Source organism: Typopeltis vanoorti, chromosome 2 (genome assembly GCF_054136105.1).
Source record: "Typopeltis vanoorti isolate ZY-2024b chromosome 2, IOZ_Tvanoo_1.0, whole genome shotgun sequence".
NCBI classification, from domain to species: domain Eukaryota; kingdom Metazoa; phylum Arthropoda; class Arachnida; order Uropygi; family Thelyphonidae; genus Typopeltis; species Typopeltis vanoorti.
Genome location: NC_143550.1, coordinates 19856858 through 19883684, shown reverse-complemented (window position 1 = coordinate 19883684; position 26827 = coordinate 19856858). Strand labels below are relative to the sequence as shown.

The following is a 26827-nucleotide window of genomic DNA, read 5'->3' as shown; positions in this document are numbered from 1 at the left end:
TCCAATGGACAGAAGTAGATGGAATTAAAGCGGAGGCATTGAAGTTGGTATGGCGAGTTTCGAGGTGGACTGTAATTGCTAACAGTGCTCTTGTTTTAATGATTTTGGAGGAGAGTGGAGGGATAATAGTGGCCAATTCTGCTGAACACTGTCCATGAAAGTATCTGTAGAAGCAGCACAAGGCAAAAAATAAATGTCTGTGAGAGAGGGATCACTAATTAGCCAGATTGCCTTCTTTTGGATGGAATTGAGCAATCTTGGAGAGGATTTTGGTGCACCACCCCAAATATGGGAGCAATATTCCATGGCTGGGCAGATTTGGCTTTGTATAGAGTTAGCAGCTCTGAAGGTTTAAAGTGGTGTCTTGTGCAAAAAAAGTACACCAAGTTTTTTGGCACCTGCAGAAGCTATAGTTGAAATATCATTGTGCCAGAAAAGAGTGGAGGTGCAGGTCAGTCCAGGAAGAGATATGTGATGTGTTTGGATATCTCAGTATTACTGAAGGCAAGGCTCTACAGGGTGAGTCTATACCATCTACAATTGAGCATAGAGGTACATCCTTTTTATGGATTTTTTGGAAGTTCATAAATATACATGGGGGTCTGAAATTGTAGGGTTTTAGTTTGTTGGTTATGTCTACTGGCCAGGAAGTAACATTTTTAGTTAGTCTATGGATGGTTGTAATCTCTCTCAGGGTGAGGTCATAATTTAGTAAGTGGTAGGTGGATTGATCTTTAAGAAAGGTGGTCATTTTTTTTAATATAATCCGTATGTTTTAAAATGACAGTAGCATAGCCCTAGTCAGCTTTCAGGATTATTATTTTTTTTGTTATTTCTCAGATATAGAAGGGCTTTATATTCTCTGTTGGACAGGTTGCTTGCTGGAAATTTTGCCTGTGATAGCACGTTAGTTACATCATCATCATCAAATTCCTGCCATGTACCCTCAAGGGGTGTACAGGATATGATAGTACTACATGAAAAAAATTAATCTTTCTCAGGACTCTCATACCTGTGGTCTTTAGTCTTTGGTCAAGTGTCTTACTTCTGACCCAGCTCTCAGATCCGTAAGTTAAAACTAGTTTGAACACTGTCTCATATACAGCTAATTTAGTGTTCCAACAAGAAAATTTCTGTTCACGCCTATAATCTTTCTCAGGACTCTCATATCTGTGGTCTGTAGTCTTTGGTCAAGTGTTTTACTTCTGACCCAGCTCTCAGATCCATAAGTTAAAACTGGTTTGAAAACTATTCTTGTATACAGCTAATTTAGTGTTCCGACTAATTTCTCTCTTATTCCATATGAATTTATTCAATTGACTTCCCACCATACCAGCTTTTCTGATTCTATTGTCTATTTCTATATTTAATTTACCATCTTCAGTAAAAATCGTGCCTATATAGCTGAAATGTTTTACTTGTTCCACCGGTTCTCCATTCACAACACAGTTGACATTTTCAATGCTTCTGCCTGTTTTCAATGTCTTTGTTATTGATGACTTGCATACCATATCTATTACAACAGCTATTCAATTTAGTCAGAGAATCTTGCAGACTTGTAGCAGATTTATTTAGAAGTATAACATCATCCGCATAAAGCAAAGAGCTGACATTAACATCTCCAATTTTGATGTCATGTTTAATACCACTTTCCTTCATAATGTGATCCATATAGATAATGAATAACAGAGGGGATAATGTACATCCTTATCTCACACCAGATTTAACATTAAACCATCTTCCTGTACTTCCTTCAATTCTAACTGCTGACTTACAACACAAATAAAGACAAGTATTGCTTGATATAATGCCCCATTGACACCATATAACTGTAGCGTATTAAATAGCTTCTCTCTTGGCACCTTGTCATATGCCTTTTCCAAATCGACAAAACTTAAATCCAGATCTTTTTTATATTCCCATGCTTTCTCGACTATTTGTCGTAAAGTGAAGATCTGATCCTGACAGCCTCTATTTAGCCTGAATCCAGCTTGTTCTTCACCAAGCTTTTCTTCCACAATTCTTCTCAACCGTTTCTCAAGTATACTTGTATAGATCTTGCCAGGAACACTGAGTAGGGAAATACCTCTGTAATTCTCACATTAATTTTTTTCCCCTTTTTATATATGGGTACTATGAGAGCTCTACTCCAATCATCGGGAATTCATCCCCCTGTCCAGACTTTCCGAACTATGCAGTGCAGCCACTGTAAAATTCTTATACTACCATACTTCAGCATTTCTGGTCGAATATCATCTACTCCTGCTGCCTTTCCACATTTCAAGCCTTTGATGGTTTTTTGTACTTAAAGTATGGATATGTATTCCTGACTGCATACCTGGTCAGTGTTTTTTTTTACCACTGTGCTGTCATTACTGCTTGTTTCATTTAGCAGTTTTTCAAAGTAATTACTCCATACTTCAAGGATATCTTTTTCTCCCATTTTCCTGTCACCTTTATCATCTCTAACTTCTTTTACAGCACTCTTTTCTCCATTCCTAAGCTTCTTCAACAACCTCCAGAATATTTTTCCACCTTCTTGATATTTATTTTCTATATTCTTGCCGAAGTCCTACCATGACTTTTGTTTAGCTAGTTTTACACAGTGTTTAGCATTCTTACATTTGTCTCGATATTCTCTAAGAGCAAAAGCTGACTTATTTGCCAGGAACTTTTGATATGCTTTCTTCTTTTCCTTCACTGCCTCTTTAACTTCCTGTGTCCACCAGGGTGTTCTGATTTTTTATCCTTGTAGACAATTTCGCCACATGCCTCTCTGCCAGAATCAATCAATGTTTTCTTCAGTTTGCCACTGAATCTCCAAGGTTTGATTCCTGTTCTCACTTTTTCATTTTTTCTTCAATAATCTTTGCGTATTTTAGTCTACAGTTCACATCTGAGAGCTGCTCAACTTTTATTCACTTTAAAACTTTTTTATATGTTATTCTTTTCAATATGAAATTCAATTTTATCCTGCTCAAGACAAAATAGTGATCACTTCCAATTTCAAATCCTCTGTACACTCTGGTGTCCTGCACCAGGGAGAAAACATCACTATCAACAATAACATAGTCAATGAGACTTTTCTTATTTCTTGCCTCTTCTCTCCATGTGAATTTGTGCACATTTTTATGTTGGAACATGGTGTTAGTAATAACCAGTCCATGTCCTGAGCAGAAATCCAAAAGATATTTGCTATTATTATTAGCTTTGCTCTTTTCTCCAAATTTTCCCAAAACATTTTTGTATGTCTGACAATCACTTCCTACTCTGCTATTTAGATCCCCAGCAAAGGCCAACTTTTCCTTTTTCATTGTATCAGTAGCTTTCTCTAGAGCCTCAAAAAATTCCCCCACTTCTACCTTAGTAGAACCTTCTGTGGGACCATAGGCACAAATAAGTCTCATTGTCCAGTTCCCCATTTTCATATTTGCCCACATTACTCTACTTGAGACTGACTGCCATTCAAGAAGATTAGCTTCGTATTTTGTGTTGAATACTATGGCTACGCCTTCTTTTCCTTGATTGTCATTGCCTGAATATAACATTTTGTATTTATTGCTCAGAAAGATCTCACCAGTGTTTGTCGTTTTTGTTTCAGTCACCCCTATTATGTCGATCTGGTACTTATCTAATTCCTCAGCTAGCTCCATTTCTTTGCCATTCAGGCTTCTTACGTTGATAGTACGATCTTTAACTCTGGCGATGTTGAGTTGGGTGTGTTTTCAGATTTATTCCAGGAGTTGACTTTTCGCTGTTCGCCCTGGTTCCCTGGCAAAAACAACAGCGGTCTTGTTTAACCGGGGGACGCCCCAGCCGTCATGAAATTTTTTCATGTTGTACCATCAATTTTTATTTTGGTTTAACCAATAAGAATACAATATTGTCGGCTAAATCCCAAATTTCCAGCCCATCCTCGTTCGTTCAGTATCCAAGTAGATACCCAACAGGGTTCACCCCAAGAAGGTGAGGATTTCTTTGCCATTCAGGCTTCTTACGTTGATAGTACGATCTTTAACTCTGGCGATGTTGAGTTGGGTGTGTTTTCAGATTTATTCCAGGAGTTGACTTTTCGCTGTTCGCCCTGGTTCCCTGGCAAAAACAACAGCGGTCTTGTTTAACCGGGGGATGCCCCAGCCGTCATGAAATTTTTTCATGTTGTACCATCAATTTTTATTTTGGTTTAACCAATAAGAATACAATATTGTCGGCTAAATCCCAAATTTCCAGCCCATCCTCGTTCGTTCAGTATCCAAGTAGATACCCAACAGGGTTCACCCCAAGAAGGTGAGGATTGGACATTAGGTCAGAAGCCCTGGTCAGTTCTCCGCATTCCTTTAAAGACTATGTGGAGGTCTCCTTTCAGTTATACAGCTTTGACCCTTAAGCACCCCACATTAGTTACATCATGCCTAATACCTTAAATACTGATCTCTATACCATCCTTCAGTGAGGCAAGGATAACCTAGCCACTTTCAATTTTCAAAATACAGTCCTGCCTTTTCTCTTGCAAAAGAGATCTCTCAGCTCACCTTCCCTCATCCTCAGTAATACAAAAATCACCAGTTAGGATGAACTCTTTGCACAAACACATCACATCAATAGTTTCCTCAGCTTCTAAAAAACTAGACATTCTTTTCATCTCAAGGAGTTTTTTACACCCACCCAGCTACTAATCGTATATAATTCCGAAATCTGCACATCCTTGGAATACTGTACACACATTTGGGGTGGTATACCTAAAATCTTCTTAAAAATTCTTGATGATGTCCAGATGAGAGTGATTATTTGGCTCATAGATGACCCTTCCCTCATAGACTCACTTCAACCTCTATCTCACAGATGCAATATTTCAGTTCTGTGTATCTTCTACAGTTATTTCAGTGATCACTGCTCCAGTGAATTGCATCACTTCTCCACTTGCTGTTAGGCCTGTTAAAACATGACTAGCTATCGTCTCCACCATCCCTTTACATAACAACTGCAAACTCATTGAACCTGCTTCTCCTCTTCTTCAATTTTTCCATCTACTTCTATCCTCTAGAACACCCTTCCTCATGATGTGTTTCACAGCAATTTCAACCTACAGCTCTTTAAGAAGAATGTCATTAGGTTTCTTCTTTCTCAGCTCTCATCCACATCATACATGGCACTAATAGGTTCTTGTATCTTGTGTGTGGTATAAATATTTTTTTTTAAAAATTATCCTGCTACAGATACCATCTGTTCACTGTGCTAATTTTTCTCATCTCACAACTATGGCAATTAGTACTTTAATCTTTTTTTTTTTTTTTTCCTAACCCAGCTCTCAGATACATAAGTTAAAATTGGTTCAAACACTGTCTTTTATGCTGCTAGTTTAGTGATTTGGGTAATTTCTATCTTGTTCTATCTAAATTTATTCCATAAATGTTACACCATACTAGCTTTGCTTATTCTCTTGTCTCTTTCTACATTTAATTTGCCAGCTTCACTAAAAATTGTTTCTAAATATCTGAGATACTTTACTTGTTCTATAAAGTTTCTTTTGAGAATATAATTGATGTTTTCCATGTTCCTGCCTATTTTCATAGTTGTTATCTTTTTATTGCTGATTTCATGCTAAGTTTGTTACAGCTATGATTCAGTTAAATTATAGAATCCTCAATATGTGCACTGGATTCATTAGTAATGTAACATCATCAGCATAAAGTAAAGATTGGCTATCTCTATCTAATATCAGATTTAATGTCTCTTTGTGTTCATTGCAACCTGCATAGATGACGAGCTTTGAGATAATATGTTCTTGTTTTACACCTTATGTTACATCAGCCATCATGTGCTGAAGTTGGCAAGGTTAAAAAAAATCTCAACTCCATGTGGGCTATAGAAATTAAAGAGACTGTTATGGAAAAGAAGCAGTCATATTGAAAATTCCTACCAAATAAATCAGTATGTGCTCTGAGAGAATACCAAGAAAAATGTAAGACAAATGAAGCAGTGTGTAAAAGCATCTAAATATATGGGAAGACTTTGATAAGAATATAGAAGATAAGTAATAGGAAAGTTGCAAAATGTTCTGGAGTCTATTGAAAAAGCTTAGAAAAGAAATGAAGAAATTTAACTGTAAAATTAATCAGATGATAAAAGTCAATATGATAACTGAAGATGAAGAGGTTTTCTAGAGTTTGAAATAATTATTTTGAAAGATTATTGAATAAAACAAGAAATTGTTTTATATAATAAAATATATATAGTAATAGAATAGTAATAGAAAATAATTAAGAGGAATCAGGAGCAAATATCAGCAGTTGAAGTAGAAAAAGCAATCAAAAAAACCTGATATGGAAGGAAACCGGAGTAGATAATGTTCAACCAGACATGCTCAAATGTGGAGGTATAAAGTTTTACGGTGGCTACATCAATATTTTAAATGGTCTGGCCACAGATTCAAATTCCACATGATGGGAGTAGAGCTCTCAAAATACTCATCTGCAAAAAAAGGGAAATAAAACTGAATGTAAGAATTACAGACAAATTTCCTTACTGAATATTCCAGGCAAAATTTATGCAAGTGCACTTGAGAAGAACTAAGAAAATTTGTTGATAGGAAACTGGGCAAAGAATAAGCTAGATTCTGGCCAAATAGAGGATGTCAGGATCATATTTTCACTTTAAGACAATAGATGTAAAATTGTGGGAATATATCAAGGACCTGTACTTGAGTTTTATAGAGCTGGAAATGACATATGACACTGTACCAAGAGATAACCTGTACAGAATATTTCTTCTTCTTCTGAATATTCTGCAATTGAGCAGGTTCTTCTTTTAGTAGCAGAAACTTTCCTTCCGCTCTCTTCTGTTCTGAGCCTTCTCTTTCAAGGTTGTGTAGCTGTCTCCATTTAGCATGTCATCTAGCATTGTTTTCCTTACTCTTCCTCTGGGTCTTTTTCTGTCTATTTTTCCTTCGATGGCATCTCTGATGATTCCATTCCCTCTCAGAATATGTCTGATCCAGTTTCCCTTTTTTCTTTTTATCCTCCTTAACAGACTTCTTTCTTCTTCTACTCTTTTTAAGACCTCTTCATTAGTTATTTTATCTGTCCATTTGATTTTTTCCATCCTTCTCCAAATCCACATCTCAAAGCTTTCCAAAATCTTAATTTCTTCTTTCTTCAATGTCCAAGTTTCAGCTGCAAAGAGGGCAACACTCCACCACACATAACATTTTATTAGTCTTTTCTTTAGGTTTCTATCCATTTTACTTCTGAATAAATTCCATTTTCTATTAAAGGCATCTCTTCCCATCGCTATTCTTGCTTTTATGTCACATTTACGTCTTCTATCACTGCTAATAACACTTCCTAGATATTTAAATGTCTTTACTTGATTCAATTTTTCCCCATTTATTCTGATATCCATATTTGCCTCTTTCCTTGCTATTTTCATTACCTTTGTTTTTCTGATGTTAATTTTCATTCCATAATTGATACAGGATTCCAGTAATCTGTTCAACTGATGTTGTAGTCCTGTTTCAGTATTTGATAGTAATGCCTTGTCATCTGCTTATCATATTGCAAATATCTGTCTACCTCCAATCTTTATTCCTTCTTCCGAATTCTCCAGTGCTTCTTTTAACATTGCTTCAGAATACATGTTAAACAAAATTGGTGACAGAGAACAGCCTTGTCTTCAAATGATACCTGGTTCTGTTGTACCATATATGTCTCTCACATGGCACTTTGTCCCATATATGGTGAAATAATTAGCCTTCTGTCTTTTCAATTTTTTTCATTACTTCCACCATCTTATCCCATTTTAAAGTCAAAAGCTTTTTCAAAATCTATATAACATATAATAACTTCTTTATTCACTTCCAGACTTCTTTCACTTACTATTCTTAACAGTCCAATCACATCTCTTGTTCCCCTAGCCTTCCTGAAACCAAACCGATCTTCTCCAAGAAATTCTTCCACTTTAGATGCAATTCTTCATGTTAAAATTCTCATAAGTATTTTTGATGTATGGGAAATGAGGCTTATTGTTCTAAAATCCTTGCAGTTCACTGATTACTTTTCTTTGGTATAGGTATAAATATTAAGATTATAAAATCTTTTGGTAGTTCTCCTTTGTTATAAATTAAATTTATTATTTTAGTTATTTCTTCAGTTCCTTTCTTCTGAAGTTATTTGATTAATTCTGCAGTTATTTCATCTATTCCTTCTGCCTTTCCATATTTTAGTTCTTTAATGACCATTTCTACTTCTGTCTTCAAAATCTCTGGGCCTAGATCATCTTCATTTACCTTCTGTATATCTTCTAATGGCAACTCATTTGGTCTATTTTCCTTGTCATATAGATCTATAATGTATTCCTTCCATCTCATTAGGATTTTATCTTCTTCAGGTATGATTTCTTCATTCTTATTTTCTATGCCTCTAACTCGAATTCCATTTCTCTTGTGATTCATGCTTCTTGCTTTTTCCTATAAAAGATATCAGAAAAAAGATTTCGTATATTACAGAATACTATAATTGGTATAAAAGAAGAAAATTTCAATACAAAAGGACTGTTGAAATTGTTTAATGTAGTTCTGTTTTTTTTTTTTCCCTCACCAGAGGTCAGGCTAGGATAAATGATTAACAAACATTTAGATTCATTTTACTTTTGTATAGTGCAATGGCATGTAGCTTGTACATTGTACATATGTATGTTTCCTGATGATGACAGAGATCGAAACATTGATTGTTACTTTTGGGTATGCCCAAAAGTAATTGGAATTAGTGAAATTTGGTTGTCTGAGGAAGATGTGATACCAGGAATTCATTTTACTTTTGTATAGTGCAATGGCATGTAGCTTGTACATTGTACATATGTATGTTTCCTGATGATGACAGAGATCGAAACATTGATTGTTACTTTTGGGTATGCCCAAAAGTAATTGGAATTAGTGAAATTTGGTTGTTTGAGGAAAATGTGATGTCGGGAATAGAATTAGAAGGATATATAATTTTCCAGAAGGATAGAGATGTGAAAAGAGGCAGAGGAGTGCTTAATGATGCAGAGGAATTGTGTCCACAAAAATTGTGTGGAAGTTGATGGTGAATGCACAGATTTTGAATCGATGTAGTGCAAAGTTGAAATAAACAGGTTAGTATATCTGATAGGATGCTGTTATAGGCCAGGGAATGCAGAGAATACTGATTGTGAAATGCTTAGGCAAATTATTTGGGCATGTAAAAAGAAGATGATCCTGATGGGAGACTTTAATTACATGAATATAGACTGGAAGGAGGAGATGGGAACAGGGAGAGCGAGTTTGTTGAATTTCTGAGAGATAAGTATCTTAAGCAGCATGTGATTGAAGACTAGAGGCTTTAATGTTTTGGATTTGGTGATCACTTCACAAGATGCAGTTGTTAATGAGGTGCTGACACTGCTGCCAGTTGGGGAGAGTGATTATGAGGTACTTGTTTGGGAAGTGATGAAACAAGAAAAGGTCATGCCAAAAATAGATATGTGGAAGTATAAAGCATATTATAGGAAGCTCTGCAATCAGTTAGCATCAGTACCTTGGGTAGATGAGCTGAACGGAAAAGATGTTGAAAATGCATGGAGACTCATAAGGCAGTTTATGATTGCATACCGAGGGTTTAGCGAGTAAATAGAGTGGGAATGAAATGGATGAACAGTGAAATCAAGCAAGCTGTGCTGGCAAGGAAAATGTTATGGAGCAGGTACAAAACAGTAGGTGGTGATCAAATCCATGAAGAGTATAAGGTGCAGGCTGGAAAGGTGACGAGCATGGTAAAGAAAGAAAAGGTGCAGTATGAGAGAATATTGGCTGGTCAGGCCCAGGTCTGGGGGAATTTTTCTGCTACATGGCAAACAAGAGAAAGAATAATTATGGCAGACTAACATTGGTGGATAGTCATGGCAGTAGACTAACAGCTGCAAAGGATATAGTCGAATTATTGAATGAGCACTTTATCTGTTTATCAGTGTTTATCAGATTGTTAGACTTTTTTACTTCGACAAAAAAGTGGGGTTGTAGTTTTAATATCAATAAGTGCAAGGTGTTGCATTTTGGAGTGCAGAAATAAAGACTATGTACTATATCGATAGTGCCGTACTGCAGGAAGTGGATGAGATTAGAGATTTGGGAGTGATGGTTGACAGTAGACTGAAGTTTAGAGGGCATATTGCTAGTGTTGTAAAGGCTCTTGTCATAGTGCTGCTATGATAAGAAGTACTCTAACATGCAGAGATAAGGAAGTGGTTGTCCCACTGTATAAGGCACTGGTCAGACCACACTTGGATTATTGTGCCCAGATCTGGTCACCCTGGTTTTCAATGTGATGTGGAGACATTGGAGAGGGTCCAGAGACAAGTGACTAAGACAATATCATGAGTTTGGAATGCTGGCTATGGAGAGAGGTTGAAGATATGTGGTTTACAGAGTTTGGTGAATAGGAGGAAGAGAGATGATATGACAGAGACGTTTAAGTTAGTTAGTGAGAGGATTTTATCAGATTAATCCAGAGGAGTTTATAAAAACAGTAGAAGGAGAGAGGGGAAGAACCAGAGGTCATTCCTGGAAGTTATGTAAAAGTGTAGTGAAGAAGGGTGTGAGGAGTAGATTTTTTACATGGAGAATTGTCAGTGAATGGAATGCATTACCAGAACGTGTTGTTAAATGCAAGGAGTGTTAAGGACTTTTAGATTTTATATGATAAATATGTTGTCAGTTGACAACATATTTATCGACAGACTCCCACGATGAGTCTGTCGACTCCATGGAGGGTGTAATAATAATAATAATGTTAAGTAAAGTTATTATTCTAACACGTGTATGAGTGTTAGAATAATAATTGTGTCTCCATAAATTTTTCACTATGAATCAAGTCTTATGGGATGAATCTGCACTCTTGCACCATTGCTATAACATGATTGAAAGAATAATTTTGAAATTCTTAGAAATGGCATTGGATCCCAATAAATCTCAATGAAATCTGAATATAAATTGTAGAGCGTATTAACTTGTTGGAATATATTCCAGCCATAGCTGGTCAAACACATAAGCGTGAATATGTAAACCTGCACGGCATGCTCAGTAATACAACATATGACTAGACATTTTTAAAATCATTGGATTTTTGTATATCTATATTCATCATATCTGTATGATGGTTATCACCTTGTTAATTTTTTGCTATTTGTTTGTCTACATTTTTTCCTTTTTTTCACCTGAAGTTCTATATAATTAGAATGAAACATGTTTTTTGATTAAATTATTTATTTATTTATTTATATTTTCATTTATATCATATGTATATATATATATGTGTGTGTGTGTGTGATAATCGGCTTTTACTCGGTTGTTGTGATACATTTTAAAAAATATAGATTTAATGACTTCAAAAACTCAGTACAAATATATATATATATATATTTGTGCCTGATGTTATTACAAAAAACTATTTTATATAGATCTTAATACAAAAAGTATCTCCGGAGCAAAGAAAAGAACTGGAAAAAATTGCAATCGCTGAAGATGAAAAGTGAGTTTGGAAGTACATTTGGATAAAGTGAAATTTATTATTGTGCATTATAGTATTTCTTTCAGACTGTGATTTACTGGTCTGATGTCTTTTAAAGTATACACCTAAACCTCTTTTTATGCAAATTTTTTTTTACGCAAATATCAAAAATAATTTTTTTTTTACGCTGTTTTTATTCACTTTTATGCAACCAACCTAAAGTTTAAGTTAGGGAAAAATCCGTAATTCAAGAAAATTCTGAGAATTTTGTAGAATTGCATTCTCTTTTCAATTAAGAAAATTCTAAATTCTTATGAATTTCATTTATTGGGAATTTCCCGAATTACATAACTGACTGCACGTGAAAAAGCAGTTCTTAGTAGTTTGAATTTGGTGTTTGAGTAGACAACACAGTTACCACATTTTTTGCATTTGCATTTTTTAAGTTGAAATCAAAATAAAAATCGCATTATAAAATTAATAATTTTGCCAAGAAATAATAAATGGTAAGGCTATATGTAATTTTCAAACTTTCATTTCATTACCGAAGATTTTAATCCAGCCCTCACGTGATGTTGCCGATAACCAAAAAAAAAAAAAAAAAAAAAAAGGGAAGCTGTTTCTTTGGATATAAAACTGGGGAAGGTGTGACGACTGTGGGTAAGCATTTTGGATTCCATGAATCAACTGTCAGATCTATAAAGAAAAATGAAGAGGCTATTAGAAAAGCGGTATGTTCTGGTACAAAATCGAGTGCGAAATTATCCATATACAAGAGATGTTGTTCTAGAAAAGGCCGAAAAAGCTTTATTGATGTGGATAGAAGATAATGTACAAAAAAGAATGCCAGTTGATGGAAATTCCATCAAGCAATCAGCATTGAGATTTTATGAACAGATTAAAAAACTGCAGTCAGATACTTCATCTCAAGCGAGGAAAAAATATGAATTTCATGAAAGCAATGGTTGGCTGGCTAAGATTATTAAAAGACATGCTCTTCATAATATAAAAATTAAAGGTGAAACGGCTTCTGCTGATGAAACAGCTGCTAAAGCATTTCCACAAAAACTTGCTAAAATAATTGAAGATGGAGATTACACTCGTGAACAAGTTTGGAATATGGATGAAACCAGCCTTTTCTGGAAAAAAATGCCAAACAGAACTTACGTATCAAAAATGCAAAAAAACTGTTGGTGGGTTCAATGCAGCAAAGGATCGCATAACACTCCTATTTTGTTTGAACGCTTTAAGAGATCGGATGTTAAAACCACTGCTCATAAGTCGATCATTAAGACCACAGCCAATGAAAGGCGTCGATTTTCAAAAATTGCCAGTTCATTGGATGGCCAACAAAAAAGCTTGGGTGACCATTGATATTTTCACTGAGTGGTTCCACAAGCATTTTGTGCCAGAAGTTAGACACTATTTGAATGACAAGGGTCTCGAATTTAAAGTGCTTTTGATTCTTGATAATGCACCTGGTCATCCTGCCATAGAACACCCAAATGTGCAATTTTTTTTTCTGCTGCCCAATACCACATCATTGCTACAACCTCTAGATAGGGTATAATTGCGACTTTTAAAACATATTATGTCAGACGAACATTTTAGTACATTTTGAACAAACTAAATGATGATATAACACTGTCAGTTATGGATATGTGGAAAAAATTTTCAATTATGGATTTATTGATCAGGTTCGATTATCCTTATCTGAATTGAGACCAGAAACTATGAATGCATGCTGGAAAGCTATTTGGCCCACATGTGTTAAAGAGAATGCTCCTGTTCGCTTCAATCATACTGCAGAATTCCCCAATATAATAAGTTTGGCATGTGAAATTGGCGGAGAAGGATTCGATGATCTTATGTCGGCAGATATTGAAGAATTGTTAATTGATAAACCTCTTAGCGAAGACGAAATAGTGGAGAATGTTTCTGAGACTCCTTAAAGCAAAGAAGTTAATGATAATGATCAAGATAATCCTACTTTTACTGCTAATATAATTAAAGAAGGTCTTAAACTGGCCAGTAATTTAGGCAATTATTTTGCCCGACATGATCCAAATGAAGAATGTGCTGGGAAGTTTTCACGTGACTTAAGTTATTAATGTCTTCATACAGAGAATTATATCGCGACTTATCTAAAGCATCAACACAGCGATTAATAACTGAATTCATGCCTAAAACTACTTGAACAAAAGTGGTACTTTTGTTCAAGACATGACAAGAAGAATTCAACAAGTTAAGGTGGAAGTCGATGACAATAATACCATATCTAGTAGTTCTAGTGATATTACAGTCTCATCCCATTTTTTCCGTTATTAATTTTGTATCAAGAGGATGGATCCAGCCTTAACTACCAAGCTGAGCACCATCAAAAGTGGAAACGACCTGAACTTTTGAATAATATTTTAGCAGTTATAGCCTGCAGATCATCTCTGAAAGTAGCTTGACTTAGAATCTTTTAAAAACTTTTTACTCACTTCATTTCAGTATAATATTCAATTGTATCCAGTACAAAACTAAATGGTGATTGCTTCCTATTTCAAATTTCCTGTTTATTTATATTTTTGTGTCCTGAACCAGTATGAAGATATCACTATTAACAATAATATAACCAATGAGACTTTTCTTACTTCTTGTGTCTTAATTCCATGTGGATTTGTGCTCATCCTTATGCTGGGACATGGTATTAATAATAGCTAGTTCATGTTCCAAACAGAAATCCAGCATAAAGATGAGCACAAATTCAGTTTTGTTGTTTTCTCCACATTTGTGCATGCTTGGTATTCATTTCCTACTCTGCTGCTGAGAACATCCCAGCTGTCAAGAAATTCCATTATTTGTATTTTGGTTTGGTCATTCAAAAAAAATTTGATTGGCTGAATTCCAAATTATCAGCCCATATTCATTCAGTTCAGTTCATTTCAATATCCTGGCCAATACCTACTAATAGAGTACCCCACGAGAAAGTGAGCATTGTTCATTATATCAAAAGCCCTGGCTGATTCCCCACATTCTAAGCTATCTGGGGGGTCTCCTAGTTATCTAGCTTTGATCCTTAGGCAACCCAATAAGAGAGGAAAAGTGAGGAAAATGTTTCTGATTCATGATGTTAGGAAAAAAGATGCATAGAAGGTCTAAGGTGTTGGTGCAGTTAACATTGCCTTAGAAAACTAAAGTGTTATATTTGGCATTATTATAGACTTAAAAAATATCAGCTTAATTTGGGAGAAAATTTTGATAGGGAACTAATAAACTGAATTATTATATAATGCTATTTTTGCACTCTTTCAAAGGGACCTATTAGATTATGCTTTTTTTCTTTTTGATGATAATAATTACATGTGTTAATTTATTTTGCATGTTTAAAATAGAGAAGAACAGTTCTAGTCCTGTATGCAATTTAATTTGTTCATTAAATAGATTCCTTAGCTCAATGCTTGGAGTAACAAAGATATTTAGGATTTTAGTGGATGCAAAAAAGGCAAGTTCATTTATTATATTTATTGCATTATGTACAACATTTCTAATAAACCTGTTTAAAATTTTATCATCATTTTGAATATAGCATTTATGTTTTATTTATCATCAAACACAGTGGTAGCTAATATTGTTAACAGAAAAAAAAAGCCTTTCTTTTTTGCCCACAACTAACTGAAAACTGAACTTGGATGTCAAGATAAAATCAAAAGTACAGGGTGTATGGTTATGCTCCTTCTAAAATCTTTCAGGCTGTCATTTTACAAAGTTCACTTATCCACTTTTTCAGGAATAATGTTTTGTGAAGTCTTTTTCTCACCTTATATATAATAAATGTTGAAGAGCTGTAAAAAAACTATTTCTCTATAAATGATGTTCCTGGAAACATTAAAACTAATCTTGAGTTAAAATCATTTTTTAGTTGCTTTCCTGATAGAATTAAGGTATTATTATTATTTTCTTATGGATTTATAAATTCTATATCTTGAAATAAACTTTTTATAGCATCCAGAGAGTTTGATTAAATTAAATCAGTGCATATAAAATGCACTGATTTAATTTACTCAAACTCTCTCTCTTTTTTTTTTTTTTTTTTCAATGTTGTCTAGGGCCTGTGTTTGCAACACCAAGCAGCAGTCTGCCAATATACAAGGGTGGTCTGAAAAGTTCTCTTATTTCTTAATTGTCAAAAAGAACGAGAAGAGGCCCATAAACTTTTATGAACTTCGAATGAATTTCTTTTGGCGTTAAACCTTCTTGAAATTATCTTGAAAAGGGTGAAACAATAACCCAGGGAATGTTATTCTGATCTTTTAACCAGACTAGATGAAAAAATTCATGAGAAAAGATCCGGTTTGCAGAAGAAAAAAATCATTTTTCATCAGGACAATGCACCTGCCCACAAAGGTGTTTTGGCAATGGGAAAATTAAGGGATCTGGACTATGAATTGTTGGAACATCCACTCTTTTCTCCAGATTTGGCTCTCTCTGACTGCTGTCTCTTCCCAAAACCAAAACTCTTCCTCGTTGGTCAGTGTTTTTCTTCATATCAAGAGAGGAGTATTTTGCAGATCTTATTGAGAACCACTACAGGGATGGGATATTTGCGCTGGAGCATCACTGGAATAAATGTATTAGTCTTAAGGGAGATTATGTTGAAAAAAAAATTTTTTGAAATTATAAATTCTTTTTTTCATTGTTAGACAGAGAACTTTTCAGACCACCCTTGTATACTGAGATAAAATATTCAGTTGCTTGTTGAATGGTGTGAAACTGGGTAGAGCAATAATTATTAAAGAAGACGTAGAGATTTTTCATGATGATTTAAATAGACTGGCAATGTGGGTGAAGAAGATGGTTGTCAGATCAGTATGGCAAAGTTTAAGGCTGTGATTTTAGGATGAAAAGATTACCAGTTGTTGTGTGCTATGTTGATTGAACCTGGCTGCAGGAAAATGAAACTAGAGATTCAGGGATACCGGTGGATAGGGAGTTAAAGTTCAGATGGCATATTGCAGAAATGGCTAAAATAGCTTGTATGATTTTTTTGGTTTTTGAAGAACACATACAGACAAGCATAGATAAGGAGGTAACTATGCTTCTTTATAAAGCCTTGGTATGATTTCATTTGGACCATTGAGCATGCCTTGGTTTCTTGGTAAGGCAGAAGAAGTTGAAAGGGTCCAGAGGGAATGACCAAGATGTTTGCAGATCAAATGGTCCTCTTTACAAGGATAAATTGTGAGTTAAATAAATTGGTTGTGAGAAAGACAAGGGAAGATATAACATATACATGTAAGCTACTCAATTTCCAAGGATGTTCCTAGTTCTCTCCCTAATGATGAGGAAAACTGGTGTCATCTGTAGAAATTGATCAGGTGTGGTATTAGTAAGGTTTGTGAGAGCTATGTTTCTTGCTCAAAGAGTGAATGAGTGGAATAAGTTGCTAGTGTCAATCATGAGTGCATTGATGGTAAATGAGTTGAAATGAAATATGACAGGTATTGTGCAAATGTAAATTAGTGGACTCTGTGGCTATACCATTGTAATAATAATATGCTTCTATTTCAGAAATAATTCCAGAATAATCAAAAATATCCAGATGTCTACTCATCCCAACTCTCACTCTAATATAAAACACATTAATATGGGGTGGTCCACTCTTTGCTGCCGTAACAGCCTTCAATCTTCTGGGAAGGCTTTCCACTAGATTTTGGTGTGTTGGGCTCCCATTCTTCCAGAGGAGCATGTAAGCTCAATGAGTGATATTAAGTGACTCATCCTGGCTCACAATCAATGTTTCAGTTAATCCCAGGTGTTTGATGGGGTTGAGATCAAAGCTCTTTGTAAACCAGTCAAGTTCTTCACCACCTATATCATCAAGCTATTTCTCCATACATTGTCATGTTGATACAAAAAGGACCTTCATGGAATTATTACCATAAAGTTGTAAGCAAAAAATTGTCTAGAATGCATTATATGCTGCATCATCAAGATTCTCCATCATTGGAACTGGGTGCTCAATCCAAAACCTGGAAAAGTAGCCCAAGACCATGATGCCTCCTCCTCTGCCAGACTTGACAGTTGGCATAACACTTTTGGGTAGTAGCATTCTCCTGACATCTACCAAATACAGACTTCTTTGTTGCACTGCTGGATGGTGAAGTGTGATTCATTATTCCAGAGAAAGTATTTGTACTGTTCCAGAGTCCAATGGTGGCAAGCTTTACATCACTCCATCTAATGCTTAGTGATGTTAGACTTGTGTGCAGCTTCATGGCAATACCCATGTTCTTAGCTCTTGATGAATAGTGATGTATTGGCATTGTTTCCAGAGGCATTTTAGAACTCAATAATGAGTATTTCAACTGAGGACAGGCGATTATTTCGAATCATAACATTCACCATTCTAGAATGCTTGGTTTGGTTTATTCAAAGTTGTAGTGAATGAATAGGAAAGAGGTGACATGACAGAGACATTTGAGTTGGTAATAAGATTTTAAAATATTAACAAGATAATGAAAGACTATTAGTGAAAGGTGTTTAAGGATGTGGGGAAAACCATAGTGCAGGGTAGACTTTTTTACAGGCAGAATGGTGAGATAATGGAACATACTCTTCCATTTACTCCCCACCAAGTGTATACAAACAGTGTGAATGAGTTAGCCTGGTTGGCCTAGTAGTTAACATATCTACTCTCTCTCTCTCTCCAAGAAACATTCTGCAGGTTCTAATCACAATGTGGGCCCTGATGTTTGTAATTGACTTTAGGTGGTATAGGTATCTGGAGAGTTATAGTGGTCAGGCTTAGACGTTGGTTATGCATTTCTACTAAATAATTTAAGGAAATTACAACGCAAACTAGGATATACATTAAAACCACAAACCCTTTCCCCCCCCCCCCTAACAACAAGGATTACTCTAAATCCATCACCATACCCTATATCCAAGGCACCTCGGAAAAAATTACAAAAATCCTAAAAAAACATGACTTAACTTATTGTTACAGACCATATAAAAAATTGGCATCCCTTATCCGTGCTATTGAAGACCCCCCCCCCCCAGACCTACCTGGTGTATATCAGGTCCTTTGCAGCTGTAAGCCATCCTACTTTGGCCAAACAGGCAGGACAGCAAATATCAGAATTTCAGAACACAAGGACTACATCCGGTTTCACCAATACAGCCACTCTGGTCTTGCTGACCATGCGCTGGATACTTGCCATAGAATACGGTGGAAGAAAGCCATGATAATACAATACAAATATGAAAGGCTTTTCATGGAATCGGCTTCAGCCCTAAGAAACGATCCAAACCTCAACAAATTTGGCTGCATGAGACTGCCTCAAATTTGGGAAACCTGCATCAAAAGACCTTCAGCCCAATTGTCAAAGAATACCAACATTGCCCGCTAGGGGGCACCATCAGGACTTTAAGAGAAATAATAGCTTCCCGCTTCTTCCTCACTTACTGTTTGTTGTGCCTGCGTGCATGTGTCTTGTTCTTAAGTTCCTTGAAAATGGCAATATGACATTGCCGAAATATTGAAGTATATTAAAATTTATTTTAATGTATATCCTAGTTTACGTTGTAATTTCCTTAAATTATTTAGTAAAAATGCAATTCATAGAAAAAACAATTCACCGAAAATTTTAACTTTTCAAAAATGTTATGATAAAAGTGATCCATTTGGAACAAATACTGAACGAGTGAGATAGCAATGCTATTTTAATAGGTAATAATTATAGAACAACATGGTTTCATATTGCTTTATTGTCTGATAACTGTTTGATATCTGTTCATGGGACTGATTTGCCTGTTTCCAGGATTTTGGAAAAGCCCAACCTGTGCAGGCTTCATTATTATTATTGTTACTAGTATTAACCTGCAACTTCAATACAGCAATTATTATGGGAGGAATTTTACTCAGATTTACTATTTGAAACTTTTACAAGAAAATGTCAACCCTTTCCAGATTTCAGTTCAGCCATATAAGGGGCAACAAAGAAATAACCTGTCCAAATTATATATTACAATAACTCTCAGACTTAGCAGAATTAGTAGAAGTTGTTGATACAAGAAGCTGTCTGCACGGTTCAGTTTTTTTTTTAATGGATTGCTTTTATCATAACATTTTTGAAAAAAAGGTTCTAAATGATATTAGCAATTCTGCTTTGGTTGGATCGATTTAATGAAATTTTAATTAAAAATTTGGTGAATTGTTTTTACAATGAATTGCATTTTCGACGAATTGTCATTTGATGAATTGCCTTTTCGACGAATTGTTTTTTGATTAACTGTTTTTCAATGAATTTTCATGGAACCAGTGGTAGATGATTTTCATTGAACCAGTAGTAGATGATTTTCATCCCCATTGTGAGGAGACCACCACCCCATTTTGTAAAGGCTTCAAGTGGATTGAAAAAGTTCCATGTTTGGTTACTAGAGCAAAGTTTCCAGACTAATTAAAAGTCTATAAAAATGCAAAAAAAATAATAAAATAAATAAATAAAATGAAAATAAACAAATAGAAAAAATCTTTAGCACATTTATAAACTGATATAACGCTTTCCTTATAATCTGGATGGAAGTGTAAAAAAAATCACGGCAGTTTAACAAACAGGTTCAAATGGTATGTTGGTATTCGTTATTATTATTAGAGCCTGTTGTACTAATGTGCCCACCTCCACTCATGAAAGGCTGGAGCTTTTAGTACTAATGTGCTATAAGGCTCCAGTCTTTCATGAGTGAGAGTCACAGAAAAAAGTTGAATAAGATCTCTTCCCAAAAATTGCTGTCTGCTGACTCCATGGAGGTTGGTCAATAATAATAATAACGAATACTGACATACCATTTGAACCTGTTTGTTAAACTGCCGTGATTTTTTTTACACTTCCATCCATATTATAAGGAGAGCGTTATATCAGTTTCATTTATTGATGGTCCAGTTTTACAACTACTGCACATACATTTGAATCTCCTTTCATTGAATACCTAAATTATGTACAAAGCTCATTTATGTTTTAATTTAATGTGATATGCATGTGCATGCAGATACAGCCATAGAAGGCCAACACAGATAGCATTTAAAATATCACTCTTTATGGGAGAGACTCTTGATTGTTCTGCTGATGGTCACACAGTGACATTTCTCAGGAGTGAGAATGCTGTATTTATTTCAGAATAGAAGAATGCCAGGGCTGTGACAGATTGTAAAAACAGTCTCTCAACAGCAACATTCTCACATTAATGATAGACTCTTGCAAAATGGTACTCTAACTCAACTGTTTGGCTGCTTCTGTCACTTCACTACATCAGCAGTTGTTATTTTTCCACAGCCATTCCTACTTTTGATTCATCATCATCATCACGAACCATGGGCTCACTGCCTGTTGATGTCCGATGCCTGCTTCATTATCTTCTTCCACCTTTCTTTGTCCAGTGCACAGTGTCGCAGTTTTTGTACATCCATTCCACACCAGTCTTTTTATCGTCTATCCATTTTCTGTATGGTCTACCTATTCTGTTTAAACCATCCAAAATACCAAACATAAATGTCTTTATTTTCTGGTCCTACAGATGTGTCCAAATAATTGCAGCTTCCATTTTATAATCTTCCGAATTAGATTTTGTTTTGGTTGTATCTTCTGATAGAGCTCTTCATTGGTGATTTTCTGTACCCATTCTATTCTTAGAATCTTCCTGTAACAAGTTCTTTCAAATGCCAAAATTCTTTTTCTTGATTCCTTATTTATTACCCACGTTTCAGATCCATACAGTACACCGCTCAAGATGCATGTTTCCAGTACTCTTTTTTTACTTGCCACATAGAAAAAGAACCCTTTAGAATTTTCATTAACCCTCTTGGCTATTCTTCTCATAATCTGATTTTACTTTCCTTAATTTTCTAGTCACCTTTCTTAACTGAGCCTTGTGCTGCTCGTGAGCTTTTGCTGATCACATTTCTCCTTATAAACCATCTATAACTTTTTCTTTTTTTTTTTTTGCAACTCCTGCTTAATAATACTACTCATCTATCTAATTCCTACCTGATTTAACCTCTTGATGAATGTGATATTGCTTCCTTGAGATACTCCTTGACTATCTCCCATGCATGGCCAACACCCCTTCCTTTCAGATTCTTATGCCATAGCACTGTTTCAGCCTTTCTCCTAAGCTTGTCACCTACACTTTAGTTCTGCAGATACTTTCTTATCTGAAAATTCCATATATTTTGTCAAGACTACATGATCACTCTCTCCAATTGTAGGCAATGTGGCCACCTTGGTTATGGAGAGATCTGATCCTTTGACCAGATCTAACACTCTCATATCCCAAGTCCTCTCCATTACATGCTGCTTCAAGTAATTTTCTCTTGGTAGGTGCATGAATTTCATTTCCTTCCTGCCATGTGATCTTTCCTCTTTCCAGTCTATGTCTATAGTTGAAGTTTCCCCATCATGATTACTTGACCTACACTCATTGTGCTGATTAAATGATGCATGTCTGTCACATCATCACTTGCACCCCCCACCCTGACCTACAGCAGTAACTAACTGTATATATATTGAGGCAGTTCTTTTGAGGAAATTTAGTGTGAGTTAGAGGCTGCTAGGCCTCTATTTTGTACCAGACATTTCTTAAAATGAACTGCTATCCACATGTCTGTATCCTACTCCTTTCTGCAATTAATCTACTATGATCAGCAGCTCTCTCCTCCCTCCCATCCCATCGTCTTCATCCTTGCTGAAAATACTAAACATCTCACTTTCTATTCCTGAAATTATACCATTTGCTATCAGTCAAGTTTCACTAATGCCTGTTTCTTTCCTCCTTCCGAATTATGTCTTTGTAAATAAGTCCACCATAGTGATTACTTGACCTGCACTTGTGCAGATTTGCTGATGCAGTGTCTTCCACATCATCCCTTGTACCTTTGCCACCATCTCTTGCCAAAAGTAACTAGCCAAGGCAAAAAACTCCTTGTTATTCCTGATATGTCTGGTATTAGAATATGTTTATTAACAGATAGCTGTACATTATTCATTCTTAATAAGTCACACATAGACAGTTGAAAATAATTAAGATGGATTAATTACAAATATTTTGATTCACATATTGTGGATGATTGTCAGTATAAAATAGTTTGAAATAAAAAAATAAACAACAATGAAGGTATATGGAGAATGGAATCGCTCCTTATTTGCAGTCGTGAGACAGCCAGGTAAAAATTGTTGTTAGGTCATTTGAAGTGTGTATGTATGTGTGTGATTATATATAATTAAACAGTATAGCTCTTAATAATTTCCCAGATTTTGGCATAGAGAGTCCATCATTAAGGTTGAAATTTATTTATTAAGAATAGCATTATTGTTATTATTATTATTATTACCCCAAGACCCAATGGAGTCAAAGACTCATCTAGGAGGTCCTTTTATCATACACACACACAAACAGCTTATCATACTGTTGTTAAATTGTGAATGAAGCTATGTTATGTAATTTATTTTTTTTCATTCACATTTAACATTTGCTTATTAAATATTAATCATGACTTATATAAATTTATTTATTATTCCTTAAATAAGAATTACTAATTAAATATTTATTCAAAACTTGACCTATTATTAGTTTATAAAATAATAATATGTTTAGAATTTTGTGTAACTAAATATATGTGGTGTAACGTAAAGTGTTAAATTATATTTAACTGTATACGTAATCAAAAAGTTAAAGAAGTAGCTTAAATATTCTGTTGTTTTATTTTGTGAAATATTTAATGTTATGTAATCACTCATGAATAATAATAGACCATACATTACATTAGCGAAATGTTTACGTGCAGTCTGTTGTCATGGAGACTCACGCGTAAACAAACACGAGTGAGGTAGAGCGTGGCGTTCGAACGTAAGGTGGGAGTGAAGGTCAGATAGATAGATATATAGAGAAGAGTGAAGGTCATAGATAAGGGGGATATAGAGAAGAATTATTATTAAGAAGGAGGAGAGAGTTTTGCAGAACCCAGATTATATAATCCTCAGGGCAGAGATTTATGAGTATAGTGTTCGGAAGTGAACCTATAAGTAGTGAAACATAAAGTTTAATGTTATAAGCGAAAACTGCTGTTGTTATGAAGAAATGTTGATACCGTAATCAGATAAAAGGAAACTGGACAGTCAATGCGAAAATTCTGATTAGTTCTAGTTAATCTGGATTACGATTAAATTCTATGTTGCCCTAGGAAAAGGTTATATTGATTACTTGGAGAAAAGTGAACAGGAAAAGATATTAGTACCTAATTACTGTTGTTTGGAATAGTGAAGTGCGACTTACAGTAATACAGTTTAAACTATGGAGAATATTTGTTATGTGTGTTCCGCTAATGTTAATTAAGTTAATTCATAAGTGCTCTCTCAATAATTTGATGTATTGAAGAATTTGTCTGGTAAGAGTAGTTGTATAAGTTTCTCTATTCTAGTATTAATTGTAATATATCTCCGATGCTCAAGGTCCGGAAATATATTTGCTTGGAATATAGCTTACATAGTTTATTGCCTGCTGTGAATATAAACATTGAGCTGATAGATTTGTGAAGACTGAATAAAATGTGAAATTGTTATGTTAACTTGAGATAAGATTTGTGTTTTTGAGACTGTGAATAGTATATGAAAGTTAGAACATTGATTTAGCATGAGTGACCTAAGAAGTTGTATTAAGTTAATTGTATAGTTCCATTTTAAAATAGAGTTTTTGTATTTGTTAACCATATCATATATTAAATGTTTTATTTTGTTGATCTAAATATTGTGTTTGCCTGAATTCCTTATTATTGCACCGTTCATAAATATTCGAATCTTGCGGGAACCCCAAGTAAAAATAATAATAGATGATTCGGCCTAACGAGATGACTGCTAACTTAATTTAGAACTGATCCTACTATTTATATAGACTAATCTAAGAATAGGGTGGCGCAGTATAAATATAAATTTCCCTACTTTTGGATCGGTGATCACTTCTCAATTAGTTATTTTAATTATAAAAGTGACTTGAATCTAGATGGTAATTTAGAATACGACAGAAAAAAGTCGTCACGACAAATGGCGCAGTCGGCAGGATGTGATTTAATAGATAGGAATTAAATTTAACAACTATAAGTTAAGAAATTGAATTAAGTTTTAGTAATAATAATCGTAGAAGTACTCCCTGAAATTTTGGAAAGTGAAATAATTAAATCACAGTGAACTGGTTATAATCTGGACTCAGGCAAAGATGAAAAGTTTATTTTAATCTAGAAAGATTATTGTATTTATTGAGATAGTAATTTATTAATCACTATGGCTGTTACTTCAAGCTCTGAAATGAATGATAGTGAATTCTTTCGTACGGTAAACCCGCAACAGGTTTTTCCCCAATTTTCGGGTGAAGAATCAGATGATGTACTATTTTTCTTTACCTATGTTGAAAAACTTAGAGAAATTGCAGGTTGGACTGATTTTCAATTACTAGTTTTTATTAGAAGTAAATTGGTAGGTAAAGCAAAAACATTTTTGCATTCTTCTCCAATACTTCGAGAAACTTTTGAGTATTCTAAATTTAAAGAAACTTTATTGTCTCAATTTTGTAAACTTAGAAGTGTAGGCCCTAACTTATGGAAATTGCAGAAAATTACTCAAAAGGATAAAGAGACTGTTACTGATTTTTACAATCGATTATTAACATTGGCCAACAGTTTGAATGTTACTGGTGAAGATAAACCTCACTTAGATTGGGCTGTGTTCCAACAATTTAGACAAGGTGTTAGGCAAGAATTAAGAGAAACAGCCTACAAGAAGAAAATTTCTACTTTAGAAGAGTGTCTCAAAAGTGTTAAAAGAACAAATACTAGGAGACCTTTATCCCTCAAACAATGCAAGTCTTGTGAATATTGTGAATAAGACTGATAGTTCGTTCAACCAATCAGAAATAGAAAAGAGAAGTAAAGTTGAAAAAGGAAAAGCAAAGAATACTGGTGAAAATTCTAGTAGTGTAAACTACATGACTGAGAGTAAGGACCAATTGGACAAGAAACTGATGACAGAAGTGAAATCCCTAATTCACCAGGAAGTGAATAAGTTAAATCAGCCAATAATGGATAGTCTTAATGAAGTTGTGAGACAGTTATCAGCTATTACTTTGAGATCTCAAGAAAATCAAAACCCCACTACAAATAAAATTGATGAGATGATCAAACATGAAGTTGAAAAACAAAGTCAACCTATTTTAAGTAGCCTAGATAAGGTAATCCGAGGATTAAATGAAGTTAGACAACAAATGTCTGTTATCCCTCAATCCAAGACAGAGACAAAGCAAAGAAATCCTCTTAGGTGTTACAATTGCAACAAAGTTGGACATTATGCCAGGAACTGCTTCCATAACAAGGAAAACTACTATAACAACAATTGGAATTCAAAATTTGGATATGTGAATCACAGGAGAAATAATAGAATTCAGAATTATCAAACATTTAATGAGAGAATGATGAGAATTAGAGGTGATATCCTGGGCTCCAAATGTGACATCTTATTAGATACAGGATGCAATGCCTCTACCATCAGGATGGATTATTTCCTAACATTAAAGAACAAACTGTGGAAGAGCACTGCCAAGCTGAGACAACCTGTGAGGATTACTTCTCTCTCAGACTCAAACTTTATGGCATATGAAAAGCTTCGAGCAAGAATATATCTACCAGAATTTGGACTGTATGTGTGGCAAGACCTACTTGTTGTCCCCACTACTTCCAATCTAGGTTCTCACATTATCTTGGGAACAAACTTCTTAGCAAAATATCAATTTTCTTGTGACTTTTCTAAGAAAGAAATAACCCTGATGAACAAAAGGAGATATATCAGAAGAAATGAAATTCATGATTGTGATAAGACTAAGTATCAAGCAAAACAGTTTAGATTGCCATTTGAATCAGGACCATCTACTAAAGAAAAATCAGCTGTGAATCAATCATCTAATAGAGATAGTGGTGATAATTCTCATGTACACATTCAATCTGATGCTCCTCTTCTTACTGATGAACAAAAAGTAGTAGTGACAAAGCCCAAATCAGAAGTTACCACTAATAGTAAACTAAAGGTTGAAGTCAATTTTGGTAAAATGTCTAATCTATATCATAGAACAAACCACCAAGTTGTGGGACAACAAAAACTTAATTCTAATAATGGAGAATGTGAATTTAATTCAAAGAAGAGAATCCTATACTACAAACTTGAAAGACATGCAGAATTTGATAATAATAGTAATAAGAGAATTGATGAAAATGTGAAGGAGAA

General features: G+C 34.7%; 1 protein-coding gene across 1 annotated transcript in view; it reads left to right on the top strand.

Annotated features, from left to right (window-relative positions):
- The window catches only part of LOC150108861 (pre-piRNA 3'-exonuclease trimmer-like), a 509147-nt gene that overhangs the window by 188407 nt on the left and 293913 nt on the right, over positions 1–26827 (top strand). The window contains exons 11-12 of the mRNA XM_090403827.1: positions 11470–11540; positions 14949–15009. Of these exons, the coding sequence (XP_090259953.1) occupies positions 11470–11540; positions 14949–15009 (132 nt within the window). The remainder of the gene's footprint in view (positions 1–11469; positions 11541–14948; positions 15010–26827) is intronic.